General features: G+C 35.8%; 1 protein-coding gene across 2 annotated transcripts in view; it reads left to right on the top strand.

The window, feature by feature from the left end:
- Positions 1–12,923, top strand: part of LOC149788980 (lamina-associated polypeptide 2-like) — a 40,317-nt gene extending 27,394 nt beyond the window's left edge. For both annotated transcript variants that reach the window (XM_089975136.1, XM_089975137.1), the window contains exon 6: positions 6,466–12,923. In XM_089975136.1, the coding sequence (XP_089831262.1) occupies positions 6,466–6,670 (205 nt within the window). In that variant the 3' untranslated portion in view covers positions 6,671–12,923. The remainder of the gene's footprint in view (positions 1–6,465) is intronic.
- The last annotated feature ends 1,318 nt before the right edge of the window (positions 12,924–14,241 follow it).

Raw genomic sequence — 14,241 nt, forward strand, 5'->3', positions numbered from 1 at the left:
AAAAAGTATGAAATCATACTGCAGCTAGAAAAAGGAACAAAACCGGCAGACCTTAGTCGTCAGCATGGCATTCCAGCAAACACCATTTCAGGATGAAAAAAGAAGGCCGACATGATAAAGCAAATGTACGAGAAGTCTGTCTTTGATCCAGCAAGAAAAAAACTTATAGTGGCTGAGCACAAAGATGTCGACGATGCAGTGTTTCAATGGTTCACAAATACGCGAGCAACAAATCTTCCCGTCAATGGTCCCTTGCTGATGGAGAAGGCAGACATCCTTGCTGCAAAGCTAGGACACCCTGACTTTAAAGCAAGTCAGGGGTGGCTGGATCGTTTCAAAAAGAGGCACAACGTTGTCTTCAAAGCAATTTGTGGAGAGAGCGCTGCGGTTTAACAGGAACAAGTGGATTCATGGCTGAAGACTCAAATGCGCACAATTTTGGATACCTATGAGACTCAGAACATTTTTAATGCTGATGAAACTGGGGTGTTTTGGAAATGCCTTCCAGACAAGACCATGGCGTTTCGTGGGGAGGCTTGTCACGGTGGAAAAAAGTCGAAGGACCGACTTACAGTGCTAGTTGCTGCTAACATGGATGGAAGCCAAAAACTCCCGCTCTACGTTATAGGAAAGTCCAAGAATCCCGGATGCTTTAAGCAGACCAAAGTTCTCCAATGTGATTACGATGGCCAGCCAAGCGCCTGGATCACAGGAGATCTATTCATTGCATGGGTGAAAAAGTGGGACAGGAAGTTCCAAGCAGAGAAAAGGAAGGTGGCACTGATCGTGGACAACTGTAGAGCTCATCCGGATGTTTCTGGTCTCAAGGCCATTAAGATCTTTTACCTCCCACCTAACACAACGAGTAAGCTCCAACCAATGGACCAGGGGATAATCCAAGTGCTTAAGGTGTACTACAGGAAAATGTTGATGCACCAATACCTGCTCCATGATGAAAAGAAGGCACAGTACACCCCTTCCCTTCTAGATGCAATGAACTTCCTGAGATCAGCCTGGAATGACGTGAAGAAGGAAACAATCTCAAACTGCTGGATGCACTGCGTCATTCAGGATATTTCCGATGATGAGTTTCAGGCACAGTGCTGTGCAGCCGCAGAAAAACTCGCAGACATGGTGGAAAAATCAAGCCTTACAGATGCTATCTTGGAAGAGGAGGCACAGGAGTTAGCCATCACTGTCCAGGAATTCCGAGATTACATAGAAATCGACAAAGACGTCGTTACTGATGGCGTGATCACCAATGAAGACATTGTATCAAGTGTGCAGTCAGCACAGGCAAGCACATCTGCATGCGGCAATGACAAAGAAGATGAAGAAGATGCGGACGAAGATTTGGAACCAGTTCCCTCAGCTGGTGAGGTGGTAGAAATGCTACAGAAAATTCGATGGTATGGTTCTTTTGTAGGAGATGAAACTGTTTTAGACAGCATAAATAATATTGAAGCATTTGTTTTCAAGCAGACTGTTAAAGGCAAAAAGCAACAAAGCATTATAGACTTTGTAAAGAAACCAACCGCGTGTACGATACTTTTCAGAGCTGTGTCAGAGTGAAATGACTCGCGAATTTAATTTTGACACTGGTTAGCTTTTTGTAAAAACAAACTACACCCCGCACATTTTTTGTGATTTTGTGAGCGATCTTTGTGTTTGCAATGTTGGAGAATGTAATAAAGGTTTGTATCGAGAATCAACGGTGGTTTGTATTGTATACTGGTAAATCTCTGCTGTTAGTTGGTGCACATATGCCTTTTGTTGTTCGCAAACATGTATGTACATTTTTATAGCATGCCGATCGCTTCATCAAACAAATCACGGCAACACTGTTGTGTAAAAAAACCTCCAAAAACACGTGCATGTACATTCTCATTTATTAACGCACATCATGTACATAAAGAAATTTCGGGGCCCCGAGTGGCCGAGTGGTCTAAAGCGCTCTCCGTTACGGATCACTGCCATCTCACCTCTGTCTGCGTGAGTTCGAGTCTAGGATTCGGCTAATGTGGGTATGTGAGAAAGCTTGCCAGTAGCTTCTCGTGGGTCGGTGGTTCTTCCCGGGGTTTTCCTGGGTTCTTCCTCCACCATTAATGCTGGCCGCCATGTATAGCCTATCGTGTGCTGAAAAATGGCGTTAAACCTCACAACAACATAAAGAAATTTCAAGCACATGTTAATATATTGCTGCCATATTGGTTTTCGTTTATCTCGATCATCGGTTATCTCGACGCTTTTTGGCAAACCCCTAGGCCGGCGACATAACCGGGTTCAACTGTACTTTGAAACAAAATATGTACACTCACGTAGTAGATGCTTTATGTTTTGGTTGATTAAATTTGTTTCTGAATGAACTAAAGCAGCTGTTTCATGGACTGCCTCATACCAGCTGCTTTGCAATATTCCAAGTTAACTTTGTTGATACATTGTTTTGGCTTTAGGTTAGCGATTGACGCCATACAAGTCGTAAAATTGGTGGGGTCCCTAAAAATAACAAGAAAGTGACAAGGCATAAATGTCTTCTTTAGCTGGTAGTAAGAATGGCAAAAAATATAAGTTTTACATCCCAAATATCTGCAAAATGTACTTTCCTAGTTCTGCAAATCTGAATTACATGAGTTATTTCATAGGTTCTAAAGCTTGATTACACATTTTGAAATTGTACTGTAATTTCAACTACATTCCAAGTGCATAACAATTTCCTTATTGCACTCAAAATGAAATGAACATTATATTCCAAAGCATCCTTTTGATAATTACAATTGAAAGAGTTCATATTTTTCCCACATTATGATTCCAGACATTCATTGACAGAACAGAAACACACATGCAGATGAGTCAAGATGCCTCCCTTGCTGCTCAAATCAGATGTTATTTCATGTAGAATTGACACATATAAATTTTAGTCCATAATCACAAAATTTACTGGAATCGTCAAAAATACCCAATCCATCCATTCCAGATGAAATGGAAAAGTTGTTGCAATTTGCATCCATTCACAAAATGAAAATTTCTCTCAAAAATGATGTCAAACACGCAACTAAGTTTAAATTTAGCTGGGCAGAGTTATGTGTGCATTAATATTGTTCTGTACTGATGATTCTGCATTTGTATATTTAGTTTCGAATAAAGCATTAATTCAATTACGGTACTTTGTTTCTTGTAGTGTATTTTTGTTTATATAATTAAGCATTAGGTAGAATAAAAAATGAGAATATCATAAAAAGGTTACTGCATTTGCATGGGAAAATATGATCTTGTTTTGTTGGATGGATATACTGGGCTCTCAGGATCATGCAGTATATCTCTCCGAAAAAACTTGTTCATATTTTCCCATACAAATGCAGTAACACAAACAGGACATCGGGACCAGTCAATTTCAATGAAAATTCCTGTGAGTGGATAGCAAACAGATGACAGAACAAGGGCGTCAGATCAGTAAATTTCAATGAAAATTCCTATGAGAGGAAAGTATAGCTGTGATAGAAACGACATTAGACCAATATATTTCAGTGAAAATTCTGACAAGAAAAGCATACAGGTGACAGAAACAGGACATCAATCAATAGATTTCAATGAAAATTCGTATGTAAAGACCATATACAGTAGTCCCCCTCTTGAACGGCCCCCCTGACCAGCAGCCACCCGCTCCTTAGGGCCAGAGTCTGTTGGCACCGATGAGTTTGTGTTCAAAAGTACCCCTCGCAAAAGGCCACCCAGTAACGCGACCAGCATATTAGTGCAATAATATAAAATGTACCCCTCACAAGCGGCCGCATTTTATTTTAATATGTATCCAGAACGAGTATTTTATTCATAACGTGTGTTAAGTAATCCGATTTATGTTTCCCGATTTCAGGTTTTCGTTATTGATAAAAGTGTTGACTAAAGTACATGTACCACTAAGGTTAATATTATATCATTTACGCCTCAAGAGAAGCCCCATTTATTCCATAAAGCCGAAAAGACTCAAATTTTAATCCATACAAAAGGGTAAGTACATGTAATCCAATTAGCCTTACTGCTGTATTATCGTAAGATGTCCAGTTTAGTCACTCTGATTATTGTTAAGATTACAATTATTGAAAAGTAGTAACAGCAGAGAAGTGGCAGTATCGATGTACAATACACAAGTCAGCAGGAAAATGGTTTGATAGCCTTTATGGCTTCCCTTAGGAAGATGTTGAGCTTGTTGATTTTGATAATTAGTGGCTATTACTACTGACAATAATTGTCAAAATTACAAATCCTAACAGCCGCGAGGTCAAATCTGCATGATGTTAATGGTACATATCAAAACCGTTTTGGCTTCTCTTACTTAGTGTAAATAAAATGTATAAAAACAATAGGGTATCAGACTGCTACTAATGAATCACGTGACAAGATCACTTCCTTTATAAACACACTGCAATTTGTTTAGATGCGTAAAAAATTGTTGTTGGCAGCATGAATAACTTGCTGCAAAAAGATCAGCATGTCATCAAGCAAAAGAAAAATTCTCAGTTTAGAAGAGAAAGTGAAATTAATTCAACTGACTGAGAGTGGGGGGGGGGTCTTCAAAGATCCTTGCAGAAAACTCATGTCGGAAAGACTCAGATAACAATATCGTGAAAGATAAGGAAACAATTCTGCAGAAGTGGGAAGGTGAAATGGATGAAGAAAGGAAGATTGTTTGAGCCAGGATATGTTTGTATCCTGATTTGAATGACAAGAAAAAGCAACAATTTTGTCAGTTGAATTGGGATATGACAACTTTACCAAAAGTAACGGATGGTTGCACAGATTTCAAGTGTGACACAATATTAAGTGTCCTGTCCTTAGTGGAGAATCAGCTGATGTTAATAATGAAGTTGTCAAAGATTGAAACAAAAGACTAAACGATATATGCAGGGGATATGACAGCAAGGATATTTTTAATTGTGATGAGACTTGTTTGGTTTTTAGACTGTTACCAATGAATTGACAGATGATGTGATTTGTAACATAATTATAAAGACAGTTTTAAAACTATATCAATGGTTATTCATAACATTCTTTTGCAAATAATGAAACAGTTTGTTTTACATTTATTTCACAGCATGCATGTGATTTTTTTAATGAAAATATTAAATGTTTTAATCTTAAATGTACTTGTGACTTTCTTCATATGTATTTACTATTTGTGTTCATCATCCCCCTCAAGAAAGGCCACCCTCATTATAAGGCCACTTCCCTGCTGCAATAGGGGTGGCCTTAAAAGAGGGGGACTGCTGTACATGTAACAGAACAGTACGTCAAATCAGTAGAGTTTGAAATTTCTGAGAGGACAGCATGCATATGACACAAACATAACATCAGATCAGTAGATTTCATTGAAAATTCATATGAGTGGAAAGCATGTATATGACACAAACATGACATCAGATCAATAGATTTCATTGAAAATTCCTACGAATGGAGAGCATGCATGTGATAAACAGGACATCAGATCAGTAGATTTCAATGACAATTCTAATGTGTGGAAAGCCTGCATGTAACAGAAACAGGACATCAGATCAGTAGATTTCAATGAAAATTCCTATGAGTGGAAAGCCTGCATGTGACAGAAAAAGGACATTAGGTCAATAGATTTCAATGAAAATTCCTATGAGTGGAAAGCCTGCATGTGACAGAAACAGGACATCAGATCAATAGATTTCAAAGTTTTTATAAGTAGATTGGCTTCTAAATCAGGAGGTTTTTTTTGGTAATTCTTTTACATAGGAGATTGGCTGTTTTAATTATAGAACATCAACTCTTACACAACATGCCATGTCACCAGATCACATGCATTATGGAGCAGAGATATCAATTACAGAATACCAGTAAACTGTGAAAAAATCTGAAAAATGACACAAAAACCTTTCCCAATATGTTGAAGTTGGCTTAGTTAGCTGTGTATATAGCCATTCAGACAGCAGACTGTTAAATGGAGTTCTTGGTACAGAACACTATTCATACACAGATAAGGAACATATTAAGCTCAGAAACAGTCAGTAGATTAATGTTTATACAAGCAGAGGGAGAATTTTATAAGAATTTTGATTTCAAGAGAGATCAAACAGAATGGCACACAGTGAAAAAGAGATGGATATTTAATTGTTGGGTAAATAGCTAGTTATTTTAATTTCCTCTTCTCCCCATACTTTTTTTTTTCTATTCCACCCTGCTTGTTTTGGTAACAGGAGGGGAGATCCCCACATTAGGTAAAATCCTGTTAGCACTGCTGCATTTTTGAAGCAATCTTTGGTTAGATCTTCCCAGGAGGACCACGTACATTTCAGAAATGTGATCTACATTTGAAAGCATCCAGTACAATATATCAGCCTAGATACCTGGCAAGTTAATACACTTTGATCCGTATGATAACAAATCTCCAGGGGGGTGCCCATATCATTAATGTTTTGCTCTAAAAGCATTATTGGTATTTTTCAGGATTCGCCCTAAGGACATAGTAACCCAGGCTGAGCCCCCAGAGGAGGAAACAAATACAGAGGCACGCAAATCTGGGTTTTCCATGTGGATCAAGTTATTCTTCCTATTGGGAACAATCTTCATTGTCTACCTGGTCATCAAGAACATGGATCCAAATGCAGAAAACAATATTCCAAAGTCCATCAAGTCAGACGATATGGTTTGATTCAAGCATGGTGTCAACCAATCGCATATTTTCTAAGTGTTCATTGTCTTTTGGTTTATCCTACTTTTTTGTTTATAAGTTAGGTCCAACTGCAAACAGAATAGATCCCGATCTGCACTGACATAATGTGCCAGCAGATCAGGGTCAGTGATGTCAGTCCTGACAAACTGCATATGCTGGCACATTATGGATGGCATCTGACTTGTATGCGAGTACATACAGTATTTAGGCTCTTATTTTTCTTTTCATCATGTCATCTTGTTGAGAGGTAATGTATCCATTATTTAGGAAAATATCATAATTTCCGAAGTGCATTTATAAAGTTATTCATGCTAGTCTTGCTTTGACTTCCACTTTAAAAATATAAAATCTTACAGATAATTTAAATGTGTCATTAGTTAGTATCAGTCTTTGAATTGAAGCTACTGGATGTTTTTAAATATGAGTGTTGTAGGTTTCATATGGAATCAAAATGTTTACAAGAATAGTGTGTGGGAAAGTACATCTGAATGTAAGGGCATTGTGAGGGGTAGTTACCTGACTTTCTGAATTAAAATTTTGTGAATGTTGGGTGTACATACAAATTTGCTTTCCACTTCTCCTATAGTTAATGTTTATCTGAATGGTTTATAACTAGTCAGTTATGAATTTAGTGGGTGAAATCACCACACAGTTTAGTGTTCAATCTTGATTACAAAATTAAGAAACAAATTTGTGAGGTCTTGTACTACAGTGACCAGATATGTTCTAAACTTGCACATATCTTTTCCCCAGAATGACATAACAATAAAATACCTTTTTTTCCCAGAATGACAAAACAATAAAGCACATTTTTTCCACAGAATGAAAAAACAATACATTTAACTTTATGTTACATGACTGATGTGTAGTTCTAATTTTGTCTCTCCATGCAAAACAGGCAAGACACAATGATCACTTCTCAAATTGCACCATTGGTATTGGTGTCAGCATTAGTATTCATATTTAGCTCAGTTTCTCTGACTGTTATATGGACAGGTATGAATTTGCCGTGTGGTTACCTTCACATTGAAGAACACAATTTGTTTTGGGAAAAAGCAGGCCACAGTGATCTACTTTTCATGCAACATTTATTGCATTAAGATTCTGACATTTGTGCAATCATGGAACTAGATAGGTGCATTAATCTTGGAGGGTACTGTCACTATATGTAAAGACAGGTCATAGTGACCTATTTTCATGCTGCAATGAGTTTGAAAAGATTTTGGATTATGCTACATTTGAGTGAGTAATGGATTCCATTGAATTCTTTCAGGGCTCAAATTGTAACATTTTGGGGAGAATTTTGCTAGCATTTTTCATGAGAGGAGAAAAATATCAACTTGCAGAATTCTATTTGTGCTGGGGCCTCGAGTGGCCAAGTGGTCTAAAGTGCTCACTCTTACAGATCACTGCCATCTCAGCTCTGTCTGCATGGTTTCTAGTCTTGGGCCTGGCAAATGTTGGTACACGAGAAATATTCCCAGTAGCTTCTCGTGGGTCTGTGGTTCTTTCCAGGGTTTTCCCATGTTCTTCCTCCACCATTTATACTGGCTACCATGTATAGCCTATCTTGTACTGAAAAATGGTGTTAAACCCTACAACAACAAATCTATTTGTACTGGCATATTTTTATTCTTCTCCCTAGTTACTGTTATTTATCTGTACCATAAGCCAGGTGTTTGAGAGTAAGAGTTATTGTTCTTTTCTGTCAGTTTCAACTGTAACTGTTAATTACAGACAACTAATGTACAGCTGAATTATTTGGGGGGGTGTCTCATTTTATAACTGATAGATGCAACAGGATAAATAGAGTGTACAGTGCAGTGCAAATAGCAAGAATAAACCTCAAAAAATTAATGTCATATTCCTCAGAAGAAACTTCTTTAGAAAATCTCAACCAAATAAAAGATTAACAAGTTACTTGCAGTCTGAAATAGAACCACTGCATTCAAGAAAATATCTTAGAGCAGATCGTACTTAAAGTCTATGATGACATAACTTACCAAAATGTGAAAGAATTAGCTTTCAAAGGTTTTATAATATGCTTGTTCAGTTTGGGACTCCCACTCCCAAGTAACTGGATAAACTAGGAAAAGATCAGATTCAGATTTGTTACATCCAGGTAGGACCACGCACAAAGAAATATGATCACGGTATTGAGTAGGTTGTCATGAAAGCTTGTAAATCAATGTAGGTTGCAAAACAGATTAATAACTTTTTATATAAAATTTTTTTTTTAAAAACTGCAGAAATCCACTGCGTGAACACTAGTAGAAATCAGCATGAATACACCTACAGGATACTCATTATTATTAGACAGAGATTTATTTTTCACCCAAGAACAACTCCAGGATCTTTTAGCAGTCAGATTGTGTCAGAACTTTTTATTTTATATTTTGCATAATTTTTTAAATACAGCTGAACTACATAAGATCATGCATCCAAGTTTGCATTTTTGGACCATGAGAAGTTAATGAACAATCAGCGTCAATAGGTTGAACAAGAAAATAGGGACAACCATTTTGTTTCTAGTGAAGAGGATAAAATGTAACAAAAATATCTGATAAGCTGTACTATAAAAAAAACCCACTAGTAAAGCAAGTCATCATGGTATTCATATGATAACAAATTTACTAAATGAAGATAATGTCAGAGAAACATTTCCATATTATATAAAGTTGATGAGCACAAAATAGATATCCTACTTCCTCTTAGAAATTTAATGTATGTGCCCATTTCCAATTCAAATTATTGTTGCTTTTTCTTGTCATTTATGGCCAAAATATCAGGCTATATGCTGAACATCTTTAAATATCTCATGGTAAAGAAATCAATGCCACACAAGCTTTGTTTTACATTTTGAAATTACGTGTGTATTTTTATTCTTCTAAATTTGCTTACAGAAATAAGTTTTACTAAAGATTTGCTGCATATACATATATATATATTTAGCACATGCAATAAGATTCAAGATCTCAAACTCTTCACTTGCATTGTCCACATCATGCATTTTGCAGTATGTAAGCATTAAATTTGAGCACTGTCTTGCATATATTATAAGCTGTAGACCACAGCACCCAATCTATAAAGAGTCTAAGAACATGCAAGTAAACTGACCCCTCAGCTAAGGGTGGCATCTATTAATAAACTTTGACATCAAATATTTCAATGGACCACTAACCAGTTGGATTCCCAGCTTTATGTTAAATTGTTACATAATTGGCTGACGGGACAAGAACTTATCCAATTAAGTAAGGCAGTCAGAATTTGTTTTGTAACTTTATCATTTTCATTGTTTTTCTAAAATTTTAACAAGACACTAACCAGTCTTGTTGCAGCCACTTAAAGTTTTGTAAAACAAAAATTGATGGTTTTAAAGAAATAGGTATGGGCAGTTTCCTTTAAAACATACATGGGACCCAGGGAAGGCACTTTTAAAGTGGGGTACTAGATGCAATTTAAAATGTTCTTATTATTAATAAGAACTCTATGAAATCAAAGTACCCTGGCATATATTTTTTTTAAAACTGCCTTGCCTGGTTACCACGCATGTTTAAATGGAACTGCCCGAAAGATGAGGAGCCAATGCACTGTCCATTTGTCAAGGGAATTGTGCATCGGGGAAGGATTAATTGTATGTATAACATTTCAAAACATCTTCAGCAAGGGGGTTAATTGCATGTATAACCTCACATGAACTAGGGGATTAATTGTATGTATATCCTCACATCAGCTAGGGGATTGATTGTATGTATAACCTCACATCAGCTAGGAGGTTAATTGAATATATAACTTCACATCAACTAGGGGATTAATTGTATGCATAACCTCACATCAGCTAGGAGGTTAATTGAATATATAACTTCACATTAACTAAGGGATTGATTGTATGCATAACCTCACATCAGCTAGGAGGTTAATTGAATATATAACTTCACATTAACTAAGAGATTGATTGTATGTATATCCTCACATCAGCTAGGAGGTTAATTGAATATATAACTTCACATCAACTAGGGGATTGATTGTATGTATAACCTCACATCAGCTAGGAGGTTAATTGAATATATAACTTCACATTAACTAAGGGATTAATTGTATGTGTATCCTCACATCAGCTAGGAGGTTAATTGAATATATAACTTCACATCAACTAGGGGATTAATTGTATGTATATCCTCACATCAGCTAGGAGGTTAATTGAATATATAACTTCACATCAACTAAGGGATTAATTGTATGTATATCCTCACATCAGCTAGGAGGTTAATTGAATATATAACTTCACATCAACTAAGGGATTAATTGTATGTATATCCTCACATCAGCTAGGAGGTTAATTGAATATATAACTTCACATCAACTAGGGGATTGATTGTATGTATAACCTCACATCAGCTAGGAGGTTAATTGAATATATAACTTCACATCAACTAGGGGATTAATTGTATGTATATCCTCACATCAGCTAGGAGGTTAATTGAATATATAACTTCACATCAACTAGGGGATTGATTGTATGTATAACCTCACATCAGCTAGGAGGTTAATTGAATATATAACTTCACATCAACTAGGGGATTAATTGTATGTATATCCTCACATCAGCTAGGATGTTAATTGAATATATAACTTCACATCAACTAGGGGATTAATTGTATGTATAACCTCACATCAGCTAGGAGGTTAATTGAATATATAACTTCACATCAACTAGGGGATTGATTGTATGTATAACCTCACATCAGCTAGGAGGTTAATTGAATATATAACTTCACATCAACTAGGGGATTAATTGTATGTATATCCTCACATCAGCTAGGAGGTTAATTGAATATATAACTTCACATCAACTAAGGGATTGATTGTATGTATAACCTCACATCAGCTAGGGGATTAACTGTATGTATAGCATATCAAAGCATCTTCAGCAAGGGAATTAATTGCATGTATAACTTCACATCAGCTAGGGGATTAATTGTATGCATAACCTCTCATCAGCTAGGGGATTAATTGTATGCATAACCTCACATCAACTTGGGGATTAATTGCATGTACAATCTCACATCAACTAGGGGATTAATTGTATGTCTAACCTCACATCAGCTAAGGGATTAATTGTATGTATAACCTATCATCAACTTGGGGATTAATTTTATGTATAACCTCTCATCACCATGGAGATTAATTGCATGTATAACCTCTCATCAACTATGGGATTAATTTTATGTATAACCTCACATCAGCAAGGGGATTAATTGCATATATAACCTTACATCATCTGGGGGATTAATTGTATAACCTCACATCAGCTAGGGAATTAATTTTATGTATAACCTCTCATCAGCTTGGGAATTAATTTTATGTAAAACCTCTCATCAACAGGGGGATTAATTGCATGTATAACCTCTCATCAGCAGGGGGATTAATTGTATGTATAAGCTATAGTCAACATTTGTTTTGTCAATATTTTCACAGTAGTTCATCATTAAACTTCATTTTGTAATGTCTTTAATATGGAGAATAGTTGTATAAAATCCAGATGGATTTGAAACTAAAGTGAAAAGTTAAGTCTACTTCATTTTACAGGAATGTGTTGTCCATAAAATGTGCTGCTACTTCTCATTTGTACTCTAATGTTGACTGTGTACAGTATTTGTTTTAGATAATGTTTTAAAATAGAATATTGTGAAGATGTGTGGTGACAGACTTGCTGATAAAGTTTTAGAACAATGAATTATAAATTTGAGTATGTTGAGCTTACAGATTGGTTACCTCGAACAGCAAAAGGAAAGCAATTAATTTGGAAAACAAAATCACAGATGTGTGTTTGATTTTAATGAATGTGATGCTTTGCTTTTGATTATCAGGAATCTGGATCACCACTCAGAAATATTATCAGTGACCAATATCAGTCATCAGTCTGTAAATATTGTCATGATTGCTACATAATCCATCATAGGTGTATCTTGCCACCTTTAATGCATGTGAGGTTTAAATGTAACTTGTAAATGTAGTGGCTTTTTGTGCACTGCAGTTAGTATTTACAAAATACCATTAAGCTGCCTTTGTATTGCTTAGGTTCTATTGTTTGTAATTGCTGATATTGCACTTTGACATTCATTTAAGTTTGTTTTTTTTCTGTTAGGAAATGCTAGCTATTCTTCTATACCAAGATATGTACAATTCTAACTTTTTTGTGAAATAAATTTTTTTGTTGTTATTGTAACAATGTGATGTTTTCCCTTGAAATTGTAACTTTTTGTTTGTACTTCACTGTTTTTTTTTATCTGGAAGGCCATAGCATGTCAAAAAGAGTTGCGGGACCCCAGGTGGCGGAGTGGTCAAAAGTGCATGCCTTTACCGATCACTACCATCTGACCACTGTCCAGCATGGGTTCAAGACACGTGCTTGGCAAATGTAGATATGTGAGAAAGCTTGCCAGTAGCTTACCATGGTTCAGTGGTTTTTACCAGGGTTTTCCCAGGTTCTTCATCCACCAATTCTACTGGCTGTCATGTAAAACCTTATGTATGTTGAAAAATGGCATTACACCCATAACAATAACAACAAGAGTTACTGGTTAAATAAAAAATTTCAGTGTTTTCTTTTCTTGAAGCCACTGATGACAAAATACTAATATCAAGTTAAAAAATGTGACTGTGATTGATGGATTACAACATTTTATAATGAATGTTTAAAAACAAACCTTTCAGCAATATTGGTCCATGTAATTTACATTGCAGAAATTTAATATACCAGTCAGTCTTATATATTAGTGATAAAGAAGCCCTTGGTATTTCAAAAGTTGAAATTTGTCTATATCCTAACACTCGAGTTTTTATGTATCAACTAGTAACAGATGGGGGAGGGGGCTTCTTGATTTGAGGCTGCTTGAACATCTGTCCCAAGATGCTTATTTGGAAGAATGTTTAAAAACTACCCAGTGTAGTCATAATACATATGTAGATGAGTTAAATTAGATTTGAAGGCCATTACATACATTTTTCATATTTGTTTGCAAAATTTTAACAAAAATCAAAGTAAAACTTTTTATTTAGAAAAGCACAATTATGTACAACCACTTAAGAACACAAATGAAATTTGATAGGCATTTTTATGTGCTTATATAGATGACATAAATAGACCTTTATACCATCATGCACTTATAAAAGCCTTCTAAGTTTTTAACTTTTTTTTTACAAGGACATTTATTGACTGCCTTGAGGGCATACATGTTTTACAAACACAAATTTAGTCTTTGTTCCTTTTTTATTTGACATGCATTTATCTAAATTTATGATTTTTCTTCTTGATTTTGTTGGTTTTAATGGCACTTGTAACATTATTGGCTATATCATGCCAAATAAATGGGATCAGTGTTGGCCTAGGAGGGTGTAGAAGAGTTAAATTGGCGATAAGGTTATAGTTCAGACTTCCCTAATTTACCTGAAGTTGCTGACTTTCAACACTTTATTTTCTTGATGACAGTTAGTAGATTCGACTAAAGGGCAAATAATTTTCAAAGTTAAGGTACTGTATATACTCA

Source organism: Sinohyriopsis cumingii, chromosome 11, assembly GCF_028554795.1.
Source record: "Sinohyriopsis cumingii isolate HCF-2022 chromosome 11, ASM2855479v2, whole genome shotgun sequence".
Lineage (NCBI taxonomy): Eukaryota > Metazoa > Mollusca > Bivalvia > Unionida > Unionidae > Sinohyriopsis > Sinohyriopsis cumingii.